The sequence below is a fragment of the Brassica napus genome, chromosome A1 (genome assembly GCF_020379485.1).
Source record: "Brassica napus cultivar Da-Ae chromosome A1, Da-Ae, whole genome shotgun sequence".
Classification (NCBI taxonomy): Eukaryota; Viridiplantae; Streptophyta; class Magnoliopsida; order Brassicales; family Brassicaceae; genus Brassica; species Brassica napus.
This window is the reverse complement of record NC_063434.1, coordinates 3,213,005-3,237,231: the sequence shown is the minus strand read 5'-3', so window position 1 is coordinate 3,237,231 and position 24,227 is coordinate 3,213,005. Positions and strand designations below refer to the sequence as shown.

General features: G+C 37.9%; 7 protein-coding genes across 9 annotated transcripts; 5 read left to right on the top strand and 2 right to left on the bottom strand.

Annotated features, from left to right (window-relative positions):
- Window positions 1–1,956: 1,956 nt before the first annotated feature.
- On the top strand, window positions 1,957–5,640 carry BNAA01G05840D (protein ACTIVITY OF BC1 COMPLEX KINASE 1, chloroplastic). The gene is made up of 13 exons (XM_013794742.2): window positions 1,957–2,417; window positions 2,503–2,799; window positions 2,911–3,057; window positions 3,146–3,310; window positions 3,397–3,537; window positions 3,646–3,825; window positions 3,959–4,154; window positions 4,250–4,377; window positions 4,510–4,581; window positions 4,677–4,789; window positions 4,893–5,016; window positions 5,109–5,178; window positions 5,315–5,640. Exons 1-13 carry the CDS (start codon window positions 2,076–2,078, stop codon window positions 5,377–5,379), a joined length of 2,040 nt encoding a protein of 679 aa, XP_013650196.2. The 5' UTR covers window positions 1,957–2,075; the 3' UTR covers window positions 5,380–5,640.
- A 547-nt stretch (window positions 5,641–6,187) lies between these two features.
- Window positions 6,188–8,052, top strand: LOC111212122. Of its 2 annotated transcripts, none has more exons than XM_022713550.2 (4): window positions 6,188–6,323; window positions 6,603–7,590; window positions 7,684–7,738; window positions 7,832–8,052. In XM_022713550.2, the coding sequence occupies exons 2-3, from the start codon at window positions 6,656–6,658 to the stop codon at window positions 7,736–7,738; spliced, it is 990 nt and encodes a 329-aa protein (XP_022569271.2). In that variant the 5' UTR covers window positions 6,188–6,323; window positions 6,603–6,655; the 3' UTR covers window positions 7,832–8,052. The 2 variants fall into 2 exon arrangements, with proteins under 2 accessions (XP_022569271.2, XP_022569269.2); XM_022713548.2 differs by having other exon boundaries at window positions 6,260–6,489.
- Window positions 8,053–8,091: 39 nt separating this feature from the next.
- On the bottom strand, window positions 8,092–9,975 carry LOC111212119 (cytoplasmic 60S subunit biogenesis factor REI1 homolog 1-like). The gene is made up of 5 exons (XM_048780582.1): window positions 9,755–9,975; window positions 9,073–9,612; window positions 8,812–8,981; window positions 8,513–8,728; window positions 8,092–8,413 (listed from the first exon to the last, which is right to left on the bottom strand). Exons 1-5 carry the CDS (start codon window positions 9,857–9,859, stop codon window positions 8,257–8,259), a joined length of 1,188 nt encoding a protein of 395 aa, XP_048636539.1. The 5' UTR covers window positions 9,860–9,975; the 3' UTR covers window positions 8,092–8,256.
- Window positions 9,976–10,958: 983 nt separating this feature from the next.
- LOC106355069 (protein KAKU4-like) lies at window positions 10,959–14,530 on the top strand. Its single transcript, XM_022713558.2, has 12 exons — window positions 10,959–11,328; window positions 11,714–11,781; window positions 12,078–12,148; window positions 12,255–12,349; window positions 12,427–12,518; window positions 12,684–12,866; window positions 13,005–13,146; window positions 13,267–13,304; window positions 13,402–13,459; window positions 13,558–13,656; window positions 13,725–13,866; window positions 13,964–14,530. The coding sequence occupies exons 1-12, from the start codon at window positions 11,067–11,069 to the stop codon at window positions 14,277–14,279; spliced, it is 1,566 nt and encodes a 521-aa protein (XP_022569279.2). The 5' UTR covers window positions 10,959–11,066; the 3' UTR covers window positions 14,280–14,530.
- Window positions 14,531–14,783: 253 nt separating this feature from the next.
- LOC111212133 lies at window positions 14,784–17,338 on the top strand. 2 transcript variants are annotated; one of them, XM_022713564.2, is made up of 2 exons: window positions 14,784–17,000; window positions 17,080–17,338. In XM_022713564.2, the coding sequence occupies exon 1, from the start codon at window positions 15,742–15,744 to the stop codon at window positions 16,861–16,863; it is 1,122 nt and encodes a 373-aa protein (XP_022569285.2). In that variant the 5' UTR covers window positions 14,784–15,741; the 3' UTR covers window positions 16,864–17,000; window positions 17,080–17,338. The 2 variants fall into 2 exon arrangements, with proteins under 2 accessions (XP_022569285.2, XP_022569283.2); XM_022713562.2 differs by having other exon boundaries at window positions 14,785–17,000; window positions 17,075–17,338.
- Window positions 17,339–19,012: 1,674 nt separating this feature from the next.
- Window positions 19,013–20,661, top strand: LOC111212148 (UPF0725 protein At2g20620-like). Its single transcript, XM_048780568.1, has 5 exons — window positions 19,013–19,325; window positions 19,417–19,530; window positions 19,622–19,838; window positions 19,973–20,184; window positions 20,276–20,661. Exons 1-5 carry the CDS (start codon window positions 19,128–19,130, stop codon window positions 20,483–20,485), a joined length of 951 nt encoding a protein of 316 aa, XP_048636525.1. The 5' UTR covers window positions 19,013–19,127; the 3' UTR covers window positions 20,486–20,661.
- Window positions 20,662–20,795: 134 nt separating this feature from the next.
- Window positions 20,796–22,576, bottom strand: LOC106374235 (protein HEAT-INDUCED TAS1 TARGET 1). Its single transcript, XM_048780571.1, has 3 exons — window positions 22,019–22,576; window positions 21,502–21,902; window positions 20,796–21,383 (listed from the first exon to the last, which is right to left on the bottom strand). The coding sequence occupies exons 1-3, from the start codon at window positions 22,137–22,139 to the stop codon at window positions 21,021–21,023; spliced, it is 885 nt and encodes a 294-aa protein (XP_048636528.1). The 5' UTR covers window positions 22,140–22,576; the 3' UTR covers window positions 20,796–21,020.
- Between the last annotated feature and the right edge of the window lie 1,651 nt (window positions 22,577–24,227).

The following is a 24,227-nucleotide window of genomic DNA, read 5'->3' as shown; positions in this document are numbered from 1 at the left end:
AATATAAGTAATTAAATTAAATATACATATGAGAAATTTGATATCTCAAGAGATTTGATATACAATAATTTTATACATTAATTCAGTGTTTTGTAATTAAAAATTGTATACGTAATTAAAGGATTAAATCATATTCCATGATAACATATTGTCATAAAAAGTGACTGTTAAACGTAATTAACAATATGTTCTAAAAAAGTGAAAGACCAATAGATGCATGCTTAAATGCATAAGTATTATGATATAATATAGATACATCAATAATGAAATACAATGATAATTTCAAACAGGACGAAATCTAAAGAGGGAAAGTAAAAAAGATGTGCAATTAGAGAAGGTCCCCCAATAGTTTGGGAAAGACAATGGATAAAATGATGGGCGCACGTGTTCTCTCATAATTTTCTACCGACTTTGGACAGATGTCAGTTACTGATTGCTCGTTTCTCTATTTCATCACATATTAGAATGATGGGCGCACGTGATACCTAGCCTTTTCACTTGGAATCAGGGCACGTGTCGATTCCCCACTGCCCATTTCCCCCACATTGTCACTTCCTTATCCATATCGAACAAACTTTCTTTCTTCTCCCAAATAATTTAGCACGAATCCTTCTCGTCTAACACTGCCTATGTTCGGTTTACTAACTAACATCATTGGCCTAAGATGCTAGACCGCTTGATTTTTTTTTCTCATTGGATAAGTAGTTTTCTGCTAAAAGATTTTTCAGCATTTGGATTGTTCTATATCGATCCCTATTTATGTATTTGTTTGAGTGTTGATCCCCAAATCTCTTTACACAGCTACACCAAACAATTGAACTGATCATACAAGTTTTTTCCTTTCAAATGCTTGAATATTACTCTTATTTATATACGGATCTCACACCCTAACCTAGACTGACATTGTAAACATATTTACTAACTAAACATCACACGTTATTTTGCCAACACATTTCTATAGTAGTAATTAAAGACAAAAAGGGTATTTAATAAAGAAGTGGACTGGACTTGGGGTATAACAATCAATGACCATATGCATGCTCATATTTAGAGTGGTCTTTCGAGTCTTAACCGACGATAGAGATCGTATTGGTCGAACCTAGCAAGAGTTAAAGTTCAACTACGAAAAAAAAAAATTAAGTTACAAAAAAAAAACTACGAAAAAAATGCACTCGTCCAGACAAAAACATGTTTGTGCAACAACTTATACAAGTCACTAATGCTTGTGCAACAACTTCCAGTGGCCCTAATAAATTAAAACCATATTCTTTAATACGGAAAACGAAACATGTTTCATAAGCAAGATAACGATTATATGTGTTTGGAAAATATGAATCATGACACTGGTGAAACCTAATAAAATGCCGATGTGAAAATACCATAATAAGACAATATTACAATCTAAGACTGAAGCAAAACAATTAACAGATTAACACAAAATAAAGACATAGAAACCAGATGTGGATCATGATAATTACATGAAACTAAATTTTATGATCATCTGCAATATAATATTACTATGGCTACTAATTTCTTATAGTAAGTAATATATAACTACGTACTCTTATATAGTGCCCAACTGTGCATGAGATGGCAAATCATATTTTTCTTACAATATTTTTATAAATTGGGTTTAGAGAAAAAGAGCAAAAAACTTAGTTCATATATCAAATATTATCGATAGATTAGATATTCAAAATGTTACAATTACATAAAACATGTATATAGCATTATAGTAATCAATATAGACCATAAGGTCCACAGTGCCATTTATTTACAAAACACCACAAATAGAAAACTGTGGAATGGGCAAGGATTAAAAATTAAAAAGTTTTGGGGTCGTTTTGCTAGAAATTACATTTTCTATGGACTTTTTGTGGAAACGTGAGGTGATAAAAGTTCTGTAGCTTAAGGGAAAATAGAAATAAAACAAACAATGATATTTTGTGGTTGGCAGTCGATTATTCCATTTTCGGTAATATTTATTTATTTTAATTTTCCTCCAACGATTACGTATCCACTACTGTTCCTTCTTCTTCATCTTCTTCTCCGGCACATCGCTTCGCTGCTGATCGATGGAGTCGATCCACTGTAATAGCTTCGTAAAACCTAATTTCTCCCTCAATCACACTCTTCGTAGAAAACACCTCTCTATTCTCGATCGGAGAGATGCTCCTTCGCGGCAAAGGAGGACGTTCTCAGCTGTACGGACTTCTAACCTCTCAGTCACCTCCGCGGCTGCGTCGACGGATGTTTCCACTTCCACTAGAAACGCCTCGATTGGTAACCGGAATCCGAAAGACGCCGCGATAATGACGACGGGGATGGAGAGAGTAGGCAAATCGAGCGCCGCGCTGGAGCAGCTCGATATCGAGCGAGGCGTCTGCATCCCTTTCCGAAAGTACTCTCCAGAGACTGTAATGATTCATTAATCGCCTCTTAAAGTATTTCGTTTCAGTTAATTTCATTGTTTGATTCACTGATGATGTTTTGGTGATTTAGGTGAGGAGTAAGGTGCTGGAATCAAGAGGATCAGTCGTCTCTCTTGCTTCACGAGGTGTGGAGATTGTTTGGAACCTGGGGCTGTATTGGTCTACCTTAGTGTATGATTTTTTGGTTGGGAGGGATGAGGAAGTCGTCCCGTTCCGTGCTAGGCAGCTTAGGAACCTTTTGTGTAACTTGGGGCCTTCTTTTATCAAAGCTGGACAGGTTCTTGCAAACAGACCTGACATCATCCGTGAAGATTACATGAACGAGCTCTGTATTCTTCAAGATGACGTTCCTCCGTTCCCCAACGAGGTAAAGTTTTAAACTTTTGGAGGAATTTGTTGAGTGAGATGTTTTTTTTTCATGTTAGCATGTGCCTTTTGTGCGATGAGGATTGAGGCTAAGTTGTGGAGTGCTTTCCAGGTTGCTTTCAAGATTATTGAGGAAGAGTTAGGCCAACCTCTTGAGTCCCTGTTTAGCAAGATTTCTTCAGAGACAATAGCGGCTGCTAGCTTGGGACAAGTTTATAGAGCTACTCTGCGTGCCACTGGAGAGGATGTTGCTATCAAGGTTCGAAACTTGTGTGATTTAATATGGCCGTAATAAATTGAAACCGTCCTAAAGTTTGGTTTTGACATTTGTTTTTACGTATCTACAGGTGCAGAGACCACAGATAGAGCCCATAATCTACCGGGATCTCTTTCTTTTCCGAACCCTTGCCTCATTCTTAAACGGCTTTAGTCTACAGAAACTGGGTTGCAACGCAGAGCTGATAGTTGATGAATTTGGAGAAAAACTTTTGGAGGAGCTTGACTACACCTTGGTATTCTTAGTTTGACTCTATTTGCCTGGGTTTACTTAATGATCTGAGATAACGAGTCTTTCTATAATCCTGGTTAACCATAACAGGAAGCCAGGAACATTGAAGACTTCCTGGAGAACTTTAAAGATGACCCCACTGTCAAAATTCCTGGAGTATACAAGAATCTTTGTGGTCCAAGGGTTCTGGTCATGGAATGGATTGATGGTATTCGGTGTACTGACCCACAGGTATGACTTTCATATAGGGGCCAGCCCAATATAAATTCTTTTATACCCTCTTAAAAAGTCATTAATAAAGTACACTCTTGAGTATTGACGCTTACTAATTGTACTCAGGCCATCAAGGATGCGGGACTTGATTTAAATGGATTCTTGACCGTTGGCGTGAGTGCTGCTCTAAGACAGCTGTTGGAATTCGGATTATTTCACGGAGATCCACATCCTGGAAATATCTTTGCAATGCAGGATGGGCGTATTGCTTATGTGGACTTTGGTAACGTTGCCGTTCTGAGTCAGGTAATTTGAGTTCAATGGTTCTAATGTGTCTAGCAATCTTAACAAGTAACATATGCCTCCTTTTCATAGTGATTTTCACATCTGTATATTGACTCTGTCACTCTTAGTCTAAATCAATCCTTTCTTTCTTCAGCAAAACAAGCAAATTTTGATTGATGCTGTTGTCCACGCGGTTAATGAGGACTATGGGGAGATGGCGAATGATTTCACTAGGCTCGGATTCTTGGCCAAGGGTACCGATGTTTCTCCTATTGTTCCAGCTTTGGAAGCCATCTGGCAAAATTCTGCGGGGAAAGGACTTGCAGATTTCAATTTCCGAAGTGTTACAGGTATGTAATATTTCATGTATTCCCATTTCCCAGACAAGATAAATTGCTTTTCCTTGCACATCTGAGAGAATGGGGTCATGTTTTTTTTGGCGTAGGCCAATTCAACAAGCTTGTGTACGACTTTCCCATCCGTATCCCGGAGCGGTTCTCTCTTGTTATTCGTTCTCTGCTTACACAGGAGGGTATATGTTTCACGCTGAAGCCTGATTTTAAATTTCTTGAGGTGAAGTCACTTTCTGATTCCTTTCTTCAATTATAGGGTTAGCTCACATAAATCCTGAAGTGAGCAGATACTAGCTATATGTTCACTGGCATCTCCCTTCCACTCTAAAAGCTTGCTATTTTTTCTGTCTAGGTTGCTTATCCATATGTAGCAAAGCGCCTCCTAACGGATCCAAATCCTGCACTCCGGGAACGGTTGATACAGGTATAATGATAATTGCGATGTCATCTCTCTTAAATGAAACGTCAAATTGTTATCCGCGTCAACGAAAGTCAATATTGTTGCCACCACCGTTTCAGGTTCTATTCAAAGATGGTAATTTCCAGTGGAAAAGGCTGGAAAACCTCATATCACTTGCAAAGGAAAACGTTGGCCAAATGAGTAGTAACCCTGCTCTACGAGTTAAGCGTGTGTAAGTAACCCACTGTCGGATAAATATTCTTCCCAAATCTCAATGGGTCAATCCCGTGAAAAGCTTAAATACTAATCCATGTTTTTATGGATGATATTTTCAGGGAGAGCAAGCTTGATTTGACAGATACCATCAAGGATGGTGCTCGTCTTTTCCTCCTTGATGAAGGCATCCGCAGGAAACTAATTCTTGCACTCACAGAGGACTCAAAGCTTCATGTAGAAGAGGTTTATACATTAAAACATCACCAGAGTTACCGTTTCATTGACACTTGCGCCTCTAAAGCTAAATCACTAACTTTACTTTTTTGATCTTTCAGCTTGTGGACGTATACAAATTGGTTGAAGAAGAAGTAGATATTCCCACACTGGCCATGCAAGTCGTGCAAGGTAGTATATTCCCCATCTGCCATTCTTATTGTCCCTGTAAACATGGGAACCTTGGGACATTGATTTAGCACTTAACAAGTAGTTTTGTATGATTTTGAAGAAAATAAATAAATATACCCTTTGGCTTTGAATGCAGATTTACCGAATGTTTTTAGGGATTTCGTGCTGTCATGGAGCAACTCGGTGTTATCGGACAGATGATGAATCGGCTTCTCACCTTTGTAGGGGGATCTTATGAAGAGGAAAGAGGTAGTTTATCAGGGAGGAAAGCGTAGATTAATACAATCTTCGGTGCATTATACATATGTTACAAGTAAATCTTAATACAGCATACATGTAATTATATAGAAGACGAGCCACACACAAACTTCACTTGTTGCTCCTTGTTTTATAGTCTTTGACGTTGTCTAATGTAATTGTGGGATACATACACTAACATTAATCGACGTCATTCAAATCAAAGCTGTGCACAACACTGATTCACATAACAATCACTGGAGGGGCTCGAAAGAATTGTTATTAGTGTATCTTTGCACTTTATGGCGAGTTGCGACTACCTTCACATACTAAAGGAGTAAAGGGCCATGAATTATGCAACTATCCATTGTCATTCGAACATACATAATTGATTTCTTAAATTTTTAATTTAGAGGCCCAGTTAAAGCATAACATTTATATATTTTTGATGGGAATTGTTAAAAACATTTTTTTAATATAGTCGAGGATTGACGTGAAAAGAAGAAGGCCGCACAGAAAGATATAAAGACTTTAAAAGTAATATATACTGACATTTTCTCTTTATAAAACAAGAATCAAATATTATCCGCATTTCACATTCCTATGTAAGTTTGAACATTGACTAAACTATTATCATCAATAAATAAATAAATAAAAACTATACAAATCAATATAATACCATTTCAAGAAAGTGAAAAAAGTAAAAGGTCGTCACAAAATAATTCAGACCAATCAAACCCCCTCTTTTAATATTGATTAAAGTACTTAAGTGTACTATTTGTAAAAAAAAAAAAAAGATCGGCTCGGCTCGGCTTGTTCCGTTCCCTCTACCAACTGCGAGAAGCACTATCCCCACAAGAAACCCCATCTCGTCCTCTTCCCCTCGAAAACTGCCAATCTCAAAAAAGGTCAGCCTTCCTCTTCTTCTTCTTCGACTTTTCGATTCGATCATACTCCTCAAATCTCGCTTCTTCTTCTTCTTCTTCCTCTCTCTGCTATTGTGCATATACTTATTACTTAAATTCGATTTGGTTTGTTTTACCAATTCGCTTACTCGGATCCGCTCGCTTTAAGGTTTGGATTCAATTTTTTTTGCTATGTGATCTGTTTATTGAAATCTCCATCGGAGTTGTATTCGCATTCTTTATCCATAGAATCGTTTCACCAGCCTCGTTTACATTATACAGAGCTAAGGAAAATGACGTAGAAGAAGGATTTTGAATCTCAAGTTTGGAACTTTATGGAACTTGTTTGCGAAAACAACCTTCAAGCAAACACCTTTTGCAGCGTGACGGCGACCATCATCAATTGGGATGATTTAGTTTGTCCCATTTGCTTAGACTCCCCTCACAACGGCGTCCTCCTCCAATGCTCTTCTTACCAAAACGGATGCCGTGCCTTCGTCTGCAACACGGATCACCTCCACTCCAACTGCTTAGACCGTTTCATCACCGCCTGTTCCACAGACTCACCTCATGCTCCTGCTCCTGAAGATCCTGCTCCTGAAGATGATGATGAGACACTGTCTAAGGTTTTGGAAGAGAGCTGCAAACCAGTGTGCCCGCTCTGCAGAGGAGAGGTCACAGGGTGGGTTGTGGTGGAAGAAGCTCGTGCTCTTCTCGACGAGAAACACCGTTCTTGCGAGGAAGAGCGGTGTAGATTTGTTGGAACTTACACCGAGCTTCGCCAGCACGCTAAGTCAGAGCATCCGGACTCTCGCCCTTCCAAGATCGATCCCGCGAGGAAGCTAGACTGGGAGAATTTCCAGCAGTCGTCTGAGATCATCGACGTGCTGAGCACGATTCACTCTGAGGTTCCGAGAGGTGTGGTGTTGGGAGACTATGTGATCGAGTATGGAGATGATGATGGTGGTGATGGCACTGGAGATGAGTTTGAGGAGGGTCCTGGCAATGAAGGGAGTAGTAGCTGGTGGACCTCTTGTATACTGTATAAAATGTTTGATAATATAAGGAATGCGAGGAGGAATAGGAGGAGGGCGAGGATGATGGGTGAGAGTAGGAGTAGGAGAGGGAGTCGCCGCTCTAGCTATGATAATTCGAACTCTGATGATAGCTCGGTGGCGTCGTTTGAGTTCCCAGTGTATAGAGTAGATGAGATCGATGATGAGTTTGTAACAACGAGTGGACTTAACAGAAGTAACGCTATGCATCAAAGGTTAGAATCATTTAGAGGCACCACTAGAATTTGAATTTGTTGTTGTGTCTACTACATGATGGTTACATGATAGACGTTTGCTTGATGTTATAGGTTCTCTCTGGTTTACAATTCAAGAAGGCGTCGTTCTCGCTTCTATGCAAATTAGGTATTATTCAATGCTGTCTCTTGCTCTTGGTTCTATCTTCTTGTTGGTTTCTTACGTTTCTATTGATTTCTTGTTTTGTTTTTCTTTTATCAGTCAGCTGGAAATTGAATGGAAGCAAATGAAGCAGACCAGACTATTCGTAGCCAGTGTTATTGGTTTTGGACCTCTGTTTTCTTTAATTTCAGTATAAATTTTATTTAGGTTTGTTTGTCTTGTGACATGTACTCGCAGTTGCAGCCTTGTACAAAAACGTAAACAAGAAAAAAACCAAAAAAGTTTTTTTTGGATATTGTACATTGTTTGGTTGTCTCTTACATGCTGTCTTTCATGCTCTTGTACCTGAGTTTACCATCTTCAGCAGCTGCAGTTAACGTTGCTGCAGCAATGTTTAACATTAATCTTTAACTGAACATGTAACTTTAGTATTCATGTTTAAAAAGCTCACTCTTATTGTCACAAACACAACTTTGTCAAAGTACATGGAACAGCACACAATTCAAAAGGACAAGCTCAGAGAGCTAATAAGGAACATTATTGGGCAAGTTTCTTATGACGTTACTCTTCATTGCCATCTTGGTACGCATTGTCTCGCCTCTCTTGTTCATCTCCTTGATCGCTTTCATCTTCACTCTATCTTCTTTCGATGGCACTGTCTTCAGACCCAGGCTCTTGTACCTGAACATTAACCATTTATGGAAAATAACCTTAGTTAAGATTAACCTGAAAATTCTCTAGTTTAATAGGTTGAATGATCGATGGGTTTGAGAGACAAACCTTGAAGACAGAGAGGCAACAATCTGGTTACTGTCTTGAGAACTTGGACGAGGCTTCTGTCTATAGTAACGCATGAATTCACGGGACCCCAGAGTCCTAGACGTTGTTGTGTTCTCAGATCTCTCGGTGATCACGAGCTCAGAACCACCAACGAGTTCTACAGCATTGTCTGTTTCACCAGCTACGACTATCTGGTCTCCAGTTTCATCAACATAGCTGCTCAATATTATATACATTCCGAAGGAAACATGCATTAAGATTTGGCATAAAAAGAGGAATAACAAGATACTAGTAGAAACCTGCTGCTGTAGTCGTAGAACTCTTCTAGTTCAGCATCTTCCTCATCATCACCATCACCATAATGCAACTTGCAATGACTCTTTGCTTCCATATGCTTTCTTACAGCTTCTAAGCTGCTGAATGCATGGCACAGCTCACTGCAGTACATACACATGAAGTCTCTCTTGACCTGAATGATGGATCCATGGTATAAAGAGTAAATAGGAGTTGCAAAAAGTCCAAAAGCTTTACAAGAATGCTAAACTGATGAGAGTCCGAACCTTAAGACCGAGGTAAGTGAGAAGCCCTTCAGGATCTTTTAGATACTCAACATCCGGAACGAAGAAACCATGGTGCTTATGCATGTGAACCATACAGGTCTCCAAGGTCTTATGCTTCTTGTCACACATCAAACAGCAGGTTGGATCCATATCTTCTTCACCAGCTCCTGACTCGTTCACATTCAACTTAGACAAAGCCTCAGAGGCCTCTTCCTCAGCATCAGCAGCCAGTTCCTCATCTGAATCAGCCTCCACCCACTCATCATCACTCTCCTCATTCTCTCTATTCTTGAAACGGCGAGTAAGCGGCGTGACTATCGCTACATCCTCATCACCATTGCTTGTTTCCCCCTGCGAAACACGCAAAACGTGGCTCCGTGACTTGAGATGCTGCTCATGAGCCTTGGAGCTCCTGTAGCCTTTACCACAAGCTCCGCAGGTGTAGAGCATAGGCGCTTCATCTGATTTGCCTTTCTCCAGAGCAAGAGCAGATTGTCTCGCCTCAAACAACTCTTCCGTAACCCCAGGAACTCCAGCTACCTAAACGATTCAGATGATACACATCAAGAACAATGATAAAGTGAAACCATTTCGATAGAAAAATGATAAAAGTTTTGATTTTTTTTGCTCAGAACTTTCATCTCATCAACGCAAAACCATCAGAATACAATAAAAATATGACCTTGCGTTTGAGATTGTAACGGTGCCAATCGGAGCTGTAATGAAGCTTTCGTTCGGATTCGTTCTCGAACTCCATGTTACACGCGTTACATGTTAATCCCGGCATCTCTCACCAGCTCGATCGATTCCGATGGGAGAAACAAGAGAAATGAGTAGATCAATCGATTCCAATGGTTTTTGCTCGTTTCGCTGATGATGTTAATGTGAATGCTCTCAGAGAAGCTGGTAAATTTCTATTGGGCCTATGGTTTTGTTGTTATTGGGCTGAAAGTGTTAAAGCCTGTTAAATAAATGCACAGCTGGTTTATCCAATATCCAATATCCAATACCAAAAAATAATAAACAGAAATTCATTTACGAAATTAAATAAACAAAAAAAAGTTGTTCATTTTATTCTTCATCAAAAAATAAAAAGGAGATTTTTCAAAAATTCGTACGTTCATGAAAAATTTAAAAGAATAGAGTAAGATCTATCTATTAATAATTTGACCAAAAATTTAGGGCAATTGTCAATAATAGCACTTTTTGAAGTTTATGTCAGAAAAATAGCACTAGAAGGAGAAAGTCACAAAAATGACATTCATTAAAGGGTAAAATATCCCTAATACCCTTGGTTTAAAATTAAATAAACAAACAAAAATAAATAAAATAAAAATAAAAAAAATGAAAAAAAGAATTTTTTTTTATAGTTTCAGATTATATTTTTCAGATTCGAAATTTTTATAATTTTTTTTGAAATATTTTTTTCGAAATTTTTTTTTTTTTAATTTTTTTTTATAATTTAAAAATACTTTTTGAAACTGTTTTTAAAATTTTTATTTTTATTTTAGTATTTATTTTTTATAAAATTTTAAACCCTAATTCCAAAACCCCATCCCCTTAACTCTAAACCCTAAGGTTTGGATTAATTAACCCAAGGGGTATAAGTGTATATTTACCTTTTTAATGAAACCTATTTTTGTGACTTTGAATTTTGAGTGATACTTTGGGAACAAAAACTTGGTTTGGTGCTATCATAGTCATTTTCTCAAAAATTTAATGTAATTGGTATAAAATTTGAAGAACCAAGAATTGACCAGAATATTTTTTTTTCCTAAAATATTGTCATCAATTGGCCTTAATGTGAAAAAAAAACATGAATTTCATTAAAAACAATGATTAGTAATTCTAACCGTAGCCCTGTTAATTAGGAAACATAACTGGGGTGAGAAAAAACAAATAAAAAAAAAATAGAGGGAGGAGAACAAGAAGACGACAAATAACGAGAAACACACATCAACGAACTCTCTCTCTCTCACTTTCTCCCTTCTCCCATGGATTCCGACGCCGGACCACGTCAGCCTCAATCCGGAGGCAAGATTGTTCGACCTCGCCGGAGATTCGCCGTCAGGACGCCGTACGACCGCCCCGCTCCAAGATCTCGTGATACTCCTCAGCAAAACCCTAGTTGGATCTCCAGGCTCGTTTACAAACCTGTCACCGTGATTGCCTCCGGCGCCGGGAAATTCATTTCTTCCGTCGTCTTCTCTGAATCTTCCTCATCTTCTTCGGAGGATGACGAGGATTCATCTTCAGGTATGTGTTTGCAAAAAAAAAAATGTATAACTTTCGTTAGGTTCAGACAAGATTAGTTTGAAAATTTTGGTTTTATTGTTTGGTCGGAATCTGAAACCAACCCTTTTTATTTAAAATGTGAGAATTTGATTTAAAGCTTCCACCTTTTTTTTTCTATTTCCCTCATTAATGTCACTCAATTGCAGTAGAGCATTGAACTTACTTAACTTCTAAACCTGTAGACTTCGTATTAATTCTCAAGCTATATTTTTCGTTTCATTTACGAATTCAATTAGGTCCTACACAAGTACACATCATTCTTTCAAATGTGACAAAACTGGCTAGCTTTGTGTCTTCTTTTCTCTCTTTGGTAGTAGGTATTATATGTTATCTTCCTTGTTTTCAGACATTGAAGGTGATGAGGATGTTGAGAAGAACATTACCGGTTTTCCCGAAGATGAAACGATGCTTGAGGTACTAACCATAGATGCTTAAATTTTCTTAGAGACCGTTGGCCTGTGATTCTCAAATTTATTTGTTCATAGAATTGATTGGTGTAGTGGATGGTGTTGCCAAAGGTTCTAGTTCTGAATATTTCAATGGCTTTGTACTGAGTCTACCTTTTCGCCCTTTTACCATCTTTCGATGGTTTTGTAGAATTCCACAAATTTGACTTTTCCAACTTTGTATTTTGATGGAAACCTGATTTCAATTTATGTGGAGTGAATATGATTTGTTCTTGTGTTAATATGACCATGTTGAATGCCCAGGAATCAACCATCCAAAGACTCGGTTCTAAGCGTGTAATTGAGCAGCTTCTTAAGCAAGGAACATTTGCAAGGTATTTCGAAGTGTCTGGACATTTTATATCCTAGTTGAAAATATATCTGTGATATTCTTTTCTTTATAATGAGATTGTTGAGCTGTTGATTTGTATGTTGTTTCAGGGAAGAGGGCGATAGATTAATAGATATCATCAAGGCGAGAGTTGTAGATCATCCCAGTGTCCCCACTCCCAATGAGGGGAGGCATAGTGATAATGGTATGTAACTAATCTGTGCAAGCAGAAGGGATTAGTCTTATATGTAATGACATTTTCTCGCTTTTTTTCTTTATCAGAGGTGGATGTGGGTGAAATGTCTAATAAAGCTGTCATGGAAGCAAAAAGATGGTTGGAGGAGAAGAAATCAGCATCAAATTCAAAGTCTATAGTAAGTTCAGATCTCTCTAGCTAGAGCAATTTTAAGTATTACCATGTTCTCACAAAAAAAAAATCACTTCTGATAGTTTTCTTGACCAATTCCACCATTTATAGTTTCTTCTCCAATGTGATTTAGACAATGATAACCACCTCAGTTTTTATTTTCAACTTCCAGGCAACTGAAGATGGTGGTGGATCGCCTGTGGATGTGGCCAAGTCATATATGAGAGCTCGTCTGCCCTGGGGATCTCCAGCTGCGAACACTTCAGAGTTTCGCTCACCTTCACCAGCAGGGATGCAACTTCTTAAGGAAGGGACGCCGTTTCCTTATAGTGCTGGAAACTTCTCCTCTTCCAAGGTAACATTGTTTTAAAGTCTGTAGTTGTTTTTTGTTTTGTTCATGTTAGTTAATCACGCGGCATTTGTGTGATACTATTTCTTATGACTCTCTCAAGAGTTATATATATGCATTCTGACTTTTGGTATCAAAATGCAGCTGAGAAGGAGATCCCGTTCGAATCCTACATGGAATATTCAAGATGAAATTCGTAAAGTCAGAGCTAAAGCAACAGAGGAAATGCTTAAAACTGTATCCCCTCGTAGTGTAGCATCATTGAATGTTGATGGAGGTGCTCAAGGTATTTTTTTTTCTTTATTCACATGTGAAATAAGTTTTTCAGTAAAAGACAACATTAGCTGGAAGTAATTTCTGTTTTGGTTACGTGTAGTAACTCTTTTTGTTTCTGTTCTTTTTTCAGCTGTACAGATTGAGCAAAGCATGGTCCTACCAAATCAGGTATCACCACACCCTTTACACTATGTGCCTCTATAGCAAGAAGGGACTTGCAGGTCTAATCTTTTCTTTCTTTCCCTTGTGTTTTACTTGATTGTAGACTACGGAATCTAATCAAGCCGTTGAAGAAACAAGAGTTATACACAACACTAGATCTCGTTAGTTATATCCCTTCATCCGTTTTTTTTTTGTATACACTCTCTCATCTTCGATTTATATAGTCCCGTCTCATGGCTTTAACATTTTCTCTGCTAAGGTGGAGTTGTTTCCACACAAGGAGCTGGTGTTGATGTCTCCAATGATGTGGGTAATGACTTTATCCAGCCTAGCTCAACTATTGGAGAGGCCACAAATGGTAACAATTTGGATTTATTTGATGATGTTTGTGGTTGGTTCTATTTATTAACTTGTTAATTAATACAGCTGTCTTGGCTCCTGGAGCAACTTTGGATCCAACTGGGAGCTTTTGTATCCCAAAGGATGTGTTTGAAACATCAAAGGAAGCTGATGATGATATAGGCGCAGCACGTCCTATAGCCAACGGTCTCCCATCTTCATCACCTAGGTGCAAAAATAAAAAAAAACTACTCTTTTCAAAAAAAAAAACTGGCTTCTTTGTATGATTGGTTTGACATAAGATGACAAGTGCCTTCTTTTTTCAGCTCACCAGTGGCAATGGAAGCTGAGGCTTCCGAGCCTATAGTTGAAACTCCTGGTGATGATATCACCGTAGGGAACGGCTTAGATGGTGCGATTGATAACAAGGAAAACAATGATATCGATTCTAGCGCCTCGCATAACAGTTCAAGCACGCATGAGAAAGAGTGGCTCCCGGGAGACCAGTCTCTACCGAACTCAAACTCAGCAAGTAGCAGCCCTGGTACTAGCAAGGTCTTGGCAGCACCCACGAGAAGAGGAGGACGAGGGCGAGGTAGGGGAAGAGGTAGAGGAGTTCGAGGCAAAGGACGGGGCAAATAAAAAACTGTAAGGAAAGAGCTGTACACAAGAAACACAGTGCAGTAGGAGAGTTAGGATTATGTGACATGTGTGTTTAGGTACCAGTCCTACTCTGTCATTTCGTTACCTCTTTAGTGTTTTTATTGTATTCGAGTTAGGAGGATCTTGTGGAAGTGATGTCAAACTGTGTCTCTGTTTATTTAATTTCTGAATGTTTAATGTTTTATGTTGTAGCTGTGATGTTTGAAGATTCAATACTGTACTCTTTTTCAGTTCCAAATATTAAAAAAAAGTTGTTGACCAAAAAGGCTAGCACCTGTTGTTGGGAACAAATCTCAAAGCACTAACAAGTAACAATCATCTTCAGTCTTATAAATTGTAATTTGTGTAACTACTTTCCAACAGAAATTCAGACATGATCCACCGATGTAGTAGAACCTAGTATCAATAGTAGATGAGATTACTCTCGGATCAGAAGACTGCAGGATGCATAAATGGGTTCTATCTATTTCTTATGTCAACTTAGTTTAAGCCAAAGTAGAAAGTACAATAAGCAGAGAAAGTGAGAGAAGAAAAAAAAACAGACAGAATAAAAAAAAAAGAGGAAGAAGAAGAAGAAGAAAACGAACAAAACAAAACCCAATAAGCAGCGATCGAAGCTTTTAATAAAACAAAGAAGAGTGAAAAAGCTTTCGGCTTCTAAAGGGCAAAATACGAACAAAGCCCACGACGACGCCGAGAAATCATTTGTGTTTGGTCGGAACAACAAGTTTACTTCTTCTTTTTGTGTTCGGTCTTTCTTTTTTTTTTGTCGCTTGTCTGAATTTCTGGGTCAATCTTGGGCAAAAAAAAAGAAAGGTTATTCCTTTTTGTTCTCAATTCAATCTTCCAACAACACTTGTTGTTGTTTCTCTGCTTCCAAAGCTTGGGGTCCCGCTTCCCTCATTCCCTCGCTTCATTTCGAATTCGTTGCTCTGTTCTCAAGCTCGAATCTTTTTTCCTTCTTTCTTTCTCAAACTCCACTGATCTCGATTTGCTCCAGCTGTAATTCTCAAAGTTCTTAGCTTTACGAATTGGGCGTGAAAGGGAAATGCTGGATTGCTCTCTGCTCTGCTCTGATTCAGTTTCGTCTTGAAGTTGGTAACTTTTGAGCTCTAGGGTTTGTAGTATTATCCTGATACTGAATCAGCCAAAGGTGGAAACTTTAAGGTTGTTAGTGTGAGCTGGGTAGTAGTTGATGATGATCTCTGTTCTCTAGGGTTTTGGTTTTGGGAGGAGATGAGATTTGGATTTGCATTGTACAGCTCCTAGATTTGTACCAAAAGCCTTCAGCTAAGTTCTTGAAATGCTTCTGGATTTGAGTTTAAGAAGTTATAATAAGTTCATGAGTTGGATCAATTGGTGTGAAGGATAACTAGCCTCTGATTGTTTCCATTGGCTTTTGAGTTTCTAAGAAGAAGAAGAAGCACAAAGAGAGAGAAGTATGCAAGGTGCTGAAGATCATCACAGGATTGATCTAGCTGAGCTGAAACTGCATATAGTGAAGAAGATTGGGGCTGAGAGATCAAGAAGGTACTTTTATTACTTGGGTAGGTTTCTGCGTCAGAAGCTTACTAAGGTTGAGTTTGATAAGTCATGTCACCGTCTTTTGGGGAGGGAGAATCTTCCTCTACACAACAAGCTGATTCACTCCATCTTGAAGAATGCATCTCTTGCTAAATCCCCACCACTTCAAAAAACCAAATCTTTGGTGCTTGGGAAAGAAGATGGACCTCAACAAAGCGGATCTCTCATCCCTAACCATAATCCGGTTTTGTCAAATGGGGTGTTACACAAGGTCCGGTCTGGAAAGTGTGATAGGCCTAGTCCACTTGGGCCTAACGGAAAGGTTGATAGTCTGTTGCATCAGCCACTTTGTAGAGAAGACGGAAGCAGTAATAGAAATAAAGAGAACGGTGACGTTGGACCTGTTGCTTATCATAGTTCAGGTCCAGATTCTGGTGAACGAGGCGGTCCATTACCTTATCATAGTAAAGGTAAGGTCACAGCACAAGTTATCAGAGATGATGACGTAGCTCAAGAGGAGCGAGGTAGATTGGTTCTTTCCAAGAATCCTGTAATGGCACCTCTAGGGATTATTCCATACAGTGGGACCCGGAGAACAGTTCCAGCTTCGACCAAGGGTGACTTCATTACTTGCTATGACAGTGGTGGATTATCAGAGACAGAGATGTTGAGGAAGAGGATGGAGAGTATTGCAGCAGCACAGGGTCTAGGAGGGGTTTCAGCGGAGTGTTCCACTATGTTAAATAACATGTTGGACGTGTACTTGAAGAAACTGGTCAAATCATGCGTTGATTTGTCTGGAGCTCGGTCCACGAATGGAAACCAAAGTTTAGACAAACCGCAGAGCCGAGAGAAGATTGTGAATGGGATGTGGCCGAGTAACCAAGCGTCTGAGATAACGCAAGAACAGCAGCATCCGGTGTCTTTGCTTGATTTTAGAGCTGCAATGGAGCTAAATCCACATCAACTTGGCGAAGACTGGCCGTTACTTCTGGAGAAAATCTCCATGCGTTCATTTGAGGAGCGAGAAGGGGTGTGAATGAAAATGTTTGGGGATGTTGGATGTTGCAAATTGTCTGAGTAAAGCTGCTCTTGTCCCAAAGAAACTGGTTTTGGTCCAGTGGAGCTGATGGCTGAGAGACATATCTAAGTTCTGCAGCGGCAAACTCGGGGCAGGTTAGTAGATATTTCCAAATGCAGCTAGAGCTCAAAGAACCGTATTTGAATGCAAAATACGTGTTGTTGTTAAGATCAGTGGCCATCGCAGCGAGTTTCAAGATCTGTGAGGCTGATAAGGGAATCAAGAGAGAGAGTTTTGGAAGAGATACTTTGGGTTTGAGGTGGGAGCAAGGTACAAAATAGTCGTGTAATATCTGGAGTATTGCTGTGTATGTAACATAGTCTTAGAATTGTTTAAACTTTATAGCTTTGAAAAGACATTGACGTCACTTTTAGCTGCATTTCCTTTACAGTTTTGTTTTCACATTTCAATGAAAAAGGTTATTTTTATAGTCCTCAATGTCTGGTGTTAATTGGCTATCATGTTAGTGAGAACATTGTTGTCCCTGCACAACTTATTTTCATCAAGAGATCCAAATAACCAGGTTCGTTGTTGCTTTTCAAGATATTGACCGAGATTAAAGGGTATAAGATGAGATCTTTGTTCTTCAAATGACATCTTTAGCGTCTGTACCTCGTTATCCAATATGAGTAAAAGATAGGAAAATATGAGTAACAACACACATGACAATATCTGAAACTCAAAACATGTACCTCGTAATTAAGCTCAATATCTTGTTCAATCCTATCAAGTTCTGGCAAAATCTGCAAAAAGCAGTGTTAAGGGCATTGCCGTAAAGCTCTATTTGATTAAGGTGTGGAGTAACAAGTAATACTCACGTCAGAGATCCCATCTAAATTTTAACTGTGAAAACTGTCTTGACCCGATAAGGAACCAGAGAGACCAAGTTCTGGAAAACCAGAGAACAGCTCCAAAGAGACAGGAGAGTTGAGGTTGTTGTTTGATGTTTCAGTCTGGGACATATCTGTTGTTGTAATAGAGGATAAACCATTTCCACCACTCCCTCAGTTAGAGAATCTCATGCGGTTACTACCTCTATTTACTGATCTCTGACTGTCAACACTCAAAATGCAATGTCTTGCCCGTCTACTATCTGAAACAGAACCTCCTCTCGGGTAAAAGACAAGACGTCTCTCTTCATCAGGTAGTTCTGTTATCTTCTTACCACTAGCTGAGGAGGAGCTAGAGCTGCCTTCTCCATAAACCTTTCTCTTATTGAATGCCTCTACCTTTTGACTTATTCTCTTTCATTGTGTATTTTAATAATTGTAAATTTTGATCGCTGATATTTATCAAACTATGATAAAATGTTGTATTTGGATCTCCTGAAATATAACATATTCCTATTTTTTTGTTGCCAGTGTATGTAATAATTTATTTATTATTAGTAATATAAATGCTGTCGATTTAGTTTTTTTATTAGTAGCATTCAAATGCTTATAAAATTTGAAAAACAAAACATAACATTTGGACATTGATACATATACAAACTATAAAAAAGAACAAGTTTGAATACACATCTAAATGTTGTATTCAGATATTATACGTTGATGGTACATCCAAATAGAATAGCAAATATGTATTGGAAGAGCTGAACCAAAACATGGTTTGGAGAAATGAAGGAAATGCAGTTCCATTGAGCCTGTATTTCGTATTAGTTTGATTCGATTATCAAATTTAGGTAAAATTTTTATACTTAAGAAAGCGTTACATAAGAATGTATATAAAAAATCTCGAATAAATTTATTCGTAAGTTATATAATTTTAAACAAATTTATATATTTGATATAATATGACTTTATAACATAATAATACACAATATACTTAAAATACTATCTCATATCCAATTTCGTATATAAACCATAAAACCCGCGCTTTGAAAGCGCGGATCGAAATCTAGTATTCAGTTTAAAACATGAAACACAGTTTAATCTCTTTCTTCAAAAGAAAACACAGTTTAATCTGCATAGATTTCAGAAAATAAACTAAATATGAAAAATAATTTAACTATAGATGAAAATTTGGGTAACAAAATAGTGAAATTTGTAAGTTTTGGGTGGTTAAATGATCAAATTAAAAAGTAAGGAGAAAAATAGATTGAGAAATAAAAGTCGAGAGGTCTAAATTCTAAATCTGAGGTGAACAAAAAGAAAAGGCAAAGTTGCGATTAGAAAAGGAGACAGCCCTAGTGTGTCCGCTCTGAACAAGTTTGGTTGCATTAGATGGAGATCGGAAAGATGTACGATGTAATGCTGGATGAGGCCAAGCTGTGTCTGGATGAGCTGAAGGTGGAATCGTCTTCTGCACCGCCAGTAAAAGAAGAAGATTCTGGCTACGACGACTACTATTATGATTCAGCCGACGACGAGATGGATCCGGTGGAAGAGGCCAAGTATCTTCAGCAAGTCAGGGATTCCGATGTAAATTAATTCTCCTAAAGCTTGTGCCTTTTTTTTTTTTCTCTCTCTCTCTTTTAGGGTTTTGGATTAATGATTTTGAATGTTTCGTTAGGGTTTCGACGTTGATTTTTGCTATCATCCATTTGGTGGGATAATGCCCTGTGGATGTAATGACTCCGACACACCCTTGGCTAAGCTGGGACTCCACTGTTACAATATTGACAAGGTTATAATAAAAATTCTCTCTTTTTCTCTCTTACACTTATTAGTAGTCTCTCTTTGGTTTGGTTTGGTTCTGATGATTTTCCTTATTGTAGGGGACAAATTTACAATTCAGGGCTGTAAAGAAAGTTAACGCAGAAGCCGTTTCATTTGTCAATTACTATATTACTTTGGAGGCCGTGGATCCAGACAACAACCATTCTCTTGTTGCTTTCCAAACCTGTGTTTGGGATTCTGCCACCGAGAACAAAGAGCGCTTGAGATTGATCACTAAACAATGCAGGATTAAGCCTCCTCAAGTGCCTGCTGCTGGTAGTAACTTTACCCCCCCCCCCCCTTTTTTTCTTTTGTTCCTACTTGCAGATTACTTGTTTGTTTCATATTCTCTAGGATCATAGCTGTCTTCTGTTGGATATGAGTAATCATTTTTAGAAAAAACGTTACAGGAATTAGAGAAGCACGAGGTTCCCTATGGCGATGGGACCCTGATGCTGTAGATAAATTCTACACAGGTGTGATGCCCAGTTGGCTACAGGATGATGCACTTACCGGACCTAATAAGCTTCAGTTCCATGAGGTGAAGGACTCAGAACTGCAGGATAACGAATGGCTTAATCTTTACGCTGAAATTGCATTGTCCTCAGAGCGGCCCGACATGGTACATAGAGTAGAGATGTGACTGTTCATTCCTAAACTCTTGCCTTGTTTCAACAAAAAAATTTGTTTGACCGTGTCTGTCTGTCTTGCAGGAAACTTATTTGCCGTTGAAGGTGAAGAAAGTAGTGGTGCGTACAAAGGAAGATGTGGAGCCGAGTATGAAGCTGAAGTCGAGTAATGCAATCTTCTACATGACTTTCAAAACCCACAGGGGTCATGAGTGCAAAGCTATAATAAGGCAAACAAGGGATGGTATACAAGGACACATGTGCCTTGAAGTTACATGCATGTTGGGAAAGTAGTGTCATGCTGAGATCTAGAAAGAAATGTTGTCCTCCTCCTCTCCTGTGTTTTTTTTTAATGTATTTGATCTTTTCATGTTTAAGTTACTATTATTGTGTGTATGACTAAAGTCAGCTAACTTAGCATGATTTGTTTTCCCTTTGGATGTTAAATGTTTAAGAGATGATTTAGTTCGTTTTCAAACTTTAAATAACCAATTCTCAGGAGAATTAATCAGATAGATATATAACAAATCGAGTTGGAAGGAACAATGTTGTTTGCAAACTTTAAAAAAAGACTCCAGAGAATCTGCTTAGAAGACAAGCTAAGCTGGATAAAGCAAAAATAAAATAAAAACCATGTATCAACAGCATCATGTTTTAACCGCTCAGACAAGGAGGGTTTGCTGCATATGCAAAACAGAAGAAAAAAATAAATTGGTTGTCAACGCCTTGTTTGTTTCTTTCCATCAGTCGTTTTTTAATCATCATCCATGCCCTGTATCAGTCAGTTGTAAAACAATTAAGCGTTTGTTGGAGCGTGAAAATAAGTAAATTAAAACAAAACAAAAAAAAAGTCATGAAACTTCTTCTTACTAATCTGTTTTGCATGCTTCACACGTTTAGCTTCCTCATCCTTCAGAGATAATAGTTTTGGGTAGGAAAACCTGCTAAGAAGTGGCGCCGGCTTGGAGAAGTATTTTGAAAACTTGTCGTCAATTGCTTCACCGGGAGTGGGTATGTAAAGAAGCATAGCTTCCAATGAGATTCTGATGTAGCCATGATCTCCAAAGTCATCCCCATGGCTAGCTCTTCCAAGAATATACTTTTCTCCATTCTCATCTTCATACACGGCCATTAGAGAAATAGCATGCAAACCAACGAAACGAGAGAACCGATTGGCAGGTCCACGATAAATCTTGTTGTACATCATGATAAGAAACCAAAGTATTCTAAAGTCAGTACTGAAACTTCTTCAACAGTATATATGTATATATGGACGACAAACCAAGAAAAAAAAAAGAAAGATCATTTACTTTTTTCCCAATTTCTCTGTATTCAGGTTGAAACATTGCCAAGGCTGCACCAATGGGATGGTGTGCCAGTTGGAGAAGCGCATCTTCCAAGGAACGGAGTCTCACAAATTTTTCTATATAAGCAAACTCGGATGGTTTACGCTCAGCAACATTTTCAGGACATCCTTTGAAAGGCCTATCTTCTTCCCTTTGGATTCCATTTTCAACTACGTATTCCATTCCTTTTATCAGATTCAGGGTGTAGCAGTAGTGACCTGATTTCTGCTCTGTTCTTCGTTTATCTTTATCCGAAAAATCAATCAAATCTTGCGGAGAGTATCTGATCGTTTTGTCTGTCTGACGTCCATCGATTATTCTCATTGCCCTTATAAGTTCGCTAACTACAATAGCCCAACATACATCTGCAGCACAAAAAAAAAAAAAAGAATAAACAATCATCATGCATTAACAAATAATTAAATATTTTCTTTAAGACAACATTGTATAATAATATATAAATATATGTGTTTAAACTCACCGTGATCCCGCTGGTGTCTCAACTCTCCCATGATTTCTTGCCATTCCTTACCTTTCAAACAGTCTGGTATCAGCTGCCAATCAAACCAAAAATAAATGAAAGTTATAAACTGGAAAACCATTTGAAATCAAGTGAGTCAAAGATATTTACTTACCCGACGTTTAACCCATGTTGCATATCTTACATGTTTGATATCTGCACTCGTTTTGTCAATGTACGTACTCCATGATTCTGACCGTGGAGTCACGTTTTGCTTCAGTTATGAGTGCCAAAATATCTTGTGGCACCAGTTGCAAGACATCAGCCACTACTGCCTGAAATTGCGGGTGAACCAGTTTGATGATTTCGTCAAGTACACGTACAAACTTCTTCCGGAATATCAACAAGTACCTACAAAAACAACATTTTTTTTTGTTAAACAAACAAAAAATGATCCACAACTATATATGACTCTGTCTTGTGTTGTCTTTCTTTCATCAATTGGAATTAGAAAGATATAAATAATGACAATCATCAATGCATGCATGATGCATCAGGGCCACTATTCAGTTTCCTTTACTTACACGTGCACATTCTGCTTGGTCTGAACTTTCTCCAGTTTCTGACATTGCCTCTTCTTCTTCTCCTTAGCTAGCTAGCTGCATAAAATTTCATTCAAAGTGATTATCAAAAGTCTAAATCATACTTTATTTATCATGCTGAAACCAAAACCAAGTTCATCACACAAGTCGCATAGAAATTTTGATTATAACCACAAAGTGTGATGAAGAAAGATCTTGGGGTTGACGCTGGTGCAGAGATATATATATAGCTTGATTCATTATAGACATGACAAAAGTATCCTACTAGAGGTAACTTATGTTTACAATTATCTATATTACACGTTCCTTAAAGAATGTGTAAGCAACTTGAGCAAAGAAACAGTCTTTGGTAGTAACCAAAAGAACAGTTAGTTTGATTGGATAACTGAATTCATTAGAGGACATACCTACATTCTATTATTGTTTTCGGGTTCTATTTGAAATACATATCCAATTTGGTATGTTTGGTTTGTGCTTGGTTCACTTTGGTTTCTATTGACATGGGTGGGGGTCACTAAAGCAAACTATTAACAGCGGGTTTATAGAGGAATTAAACTATTACTATTTCTTCATATTGTCAATGTATCTTCAAACGTAAAACCATAGAAAACCCCCTTGTTTCCCATCACTGCCGTTCCATGTATTTGTGTTTAAAGCAAATATGTTGCCCTTATAAAATAAAAATGTTTTCTTGAAATGATTTAAATTCAAAGCTTTGTTCTAGCGGAAGACAGTGGATTTTTTTTTTTTTGCATCAAGGAAAAATGTTAAGTTAATTGAAAATTTTGTTTTCACAGCTGAAACAGAAAAATGAAATCTTTTTAACCAAACGAGAAATAACATGAAATAGAAAAAAGAATCAAGTTGGTTTCTAAGAGAGGTTATGCGAAATAAATCTTCCAACCTGACCGTTTAAAGCTACATCAATATTATGGGGATGGGTTTTGTTTTTGTTTGCTAAATATCTTATGGATTTTGCCAGATGTTTTATAAAAAAAATTAGATTCAGTAGTAGTGACGGTTCTGCTTCCCATTTGTGATTGTGAATCTTGACAAAAGAAATTAATTTGCGAATACAATAGTGTAGCTTTGTACACTAAAGCGCAAAAGTTGACAAAGAAGAGAACTGGGACCTAGAATCTGAGACGGAGAGGCAACACAAAATAAAAAAGACGCAAACTTTAGAACAAAAAATAGTGTAAACGAATGTTGAGACTAAACCTCACAATCTTGTTGACACCTACTTGCTGTGGAAGATTTGACCAAAAACTCTCTTGTGCGAGTGGTCGCCGAAGATTCTTGAACAGACCTCCTCCCCTCCTGCCTCCCCTTACCTTTTTCTTGTAATACCCTAGGAAATGAAGAAGCAAAAAGAACTATAACAAATAGAAGGACTACTAGAAAAGTTTGAAAAGGTTTATGGATTATATTAAAAATATAATAAAATATATTCATAATATGAGATATCACTTCTGAATACTAATTGTTTCTAAAAACAGAAGTGTTTCCAAATGGTATAGTTTTCAGATTCAATAATAGATAGTATCATCACATTATCAACAAAACCAGCATTAAAAAGGAAGGATGCTAATGGTATTATTCAAATTTACATACCAAATAAGTTAGAC

Excerpts from the sequence above, each read along its gene's own strand:
- BNAA01G05840D (XM_013794742.2), top strand. The coding sequence starts at position 2,076 with ATGGAGTCGATCCACTGTAATAGCTTCGTAAAACCTAATTTCTCCCTC. Across the intron at positions 3,311-3,396 it reads AGGAGCTTGACTACACCTTG|GAAGCCAGGAACATTGAAGA; the intron begins GTATTCTTAGTT and ends TAACCATAACAG. Across the intron at positions 5,017-5,108 it reads CAAAGCTTCATGTAGAAGAG|CTTGTGGACGTATACAAATT; the intron begins GTTTATACATTA and ends TTGATCTTTCAG.
- LOC111212122 (XM_022713550.2), top strand. The coding sequence starts at position 6,656 with ATGGAACTTGTTTGCGAAAACAACCTTCAAGCAAACACCTTTTGCAGC. Across the intron at positions 7,591-7,683 it reads AGTAACGCTATGCATCAAAG|GTTCTCTCTGGTTTACAATT; the intron begins GTTAGAATCATT and ends TTGATGTTATAG.
- LOC111212119 (XM_048780582.1), bottom strand. The coding sequence starts at position 9,859 with ATGCCGGGATTAACATGTAACGCGTGTAACATGGAGTTCGAGAACGAA. Across the intron at positions 8,729-8,811 it reads TTCTACGACTACAGCAGCAG|CTATGTTGATGAAACTGGAG; the intron begins GTTTCTACTAGT and ends AATATTGAGCAG. Across the intron at positions 8,414-8,512 it reads GTTGCCTCTCTGTCTTCAAG|GTACAAGAGCCTGGGTCTGA; the intron begins GTTTGTCTCTCA and ends GTTAATGTTCAG.
- LOC106355069 (XM_022713558.2), top strand. The coding sequence starts at position 11,067 with ATGGATTCCGACGCCGGACCACGTCAGCCTCAATCCGGAGGCAAGATT. Across the intron at positions 11,329-11,713 it reads TGACGAGGATTCATCTTCAG|ACATTGAAGGTGATGAGGAT; the intron begins GTATGTGTTTGC and ends CCTTGTTTTCAG. Across the intron at positions 13,147-13,266 it reads TGTTGATGGAGGTGCTCAAG|CTGTACAGATTGAGCAAAGC; the intron begins GTATTTTTTTTT and ends TTCTTTTTTCAG.
- LOC111212133 (XM_022713564.2), top strand. The coding sequence starts at position 15,742 with ATGCAAGGTGCTGAAGATCATCACAGGATTGATCTAGCTGAGCTGAAA.
- LOC111212148 (XM_048780568.1), top strand. The coding sequence starts at position 19,128 with ATGGAGATCGGAAAGATGTACGATGTAATGCTGGATGAGGCCAAGCTG. Across the intron at positions 19,531-19,621 it reads ACTGTTACAATATTGACAAG|GGGACAAATTTACAATTCAG; the intron begins GTTATAATAAAA and ends TCCTTATTGTAG. Across the intron at positions 19,839-19,972 it reads TCCTCAAGTGCCTGCTGCTG|GAATTAGAGAAGCACGAGGT; the intron begins GTAGTAACTTTA and ends AAAACGTTACAG.
- LOC106374235 (XM_048780571.1), bottom strand. The coding sequence starts at position 22,139 with ATGGTTTTCCAGTTTATAACTTTCATTTATTTTTGGTTTGATTGGCAG. Across the intron at positions 21,903-22,018 it reads GAGACACCAGCGGGATCACG|ATGTATGTTGGGCTATTGTA; the intron begins GTGAGTTTAAAC and ends TTTGTGCTGCAG. Across the intron at positions 21,384-21,501 it reads ACAGAGAAATTGGGAAAAAA|ATTTATCGTGGACCTGCCAA; the intron begins GTAAATGATCTT and ends ATGTACAACAAG.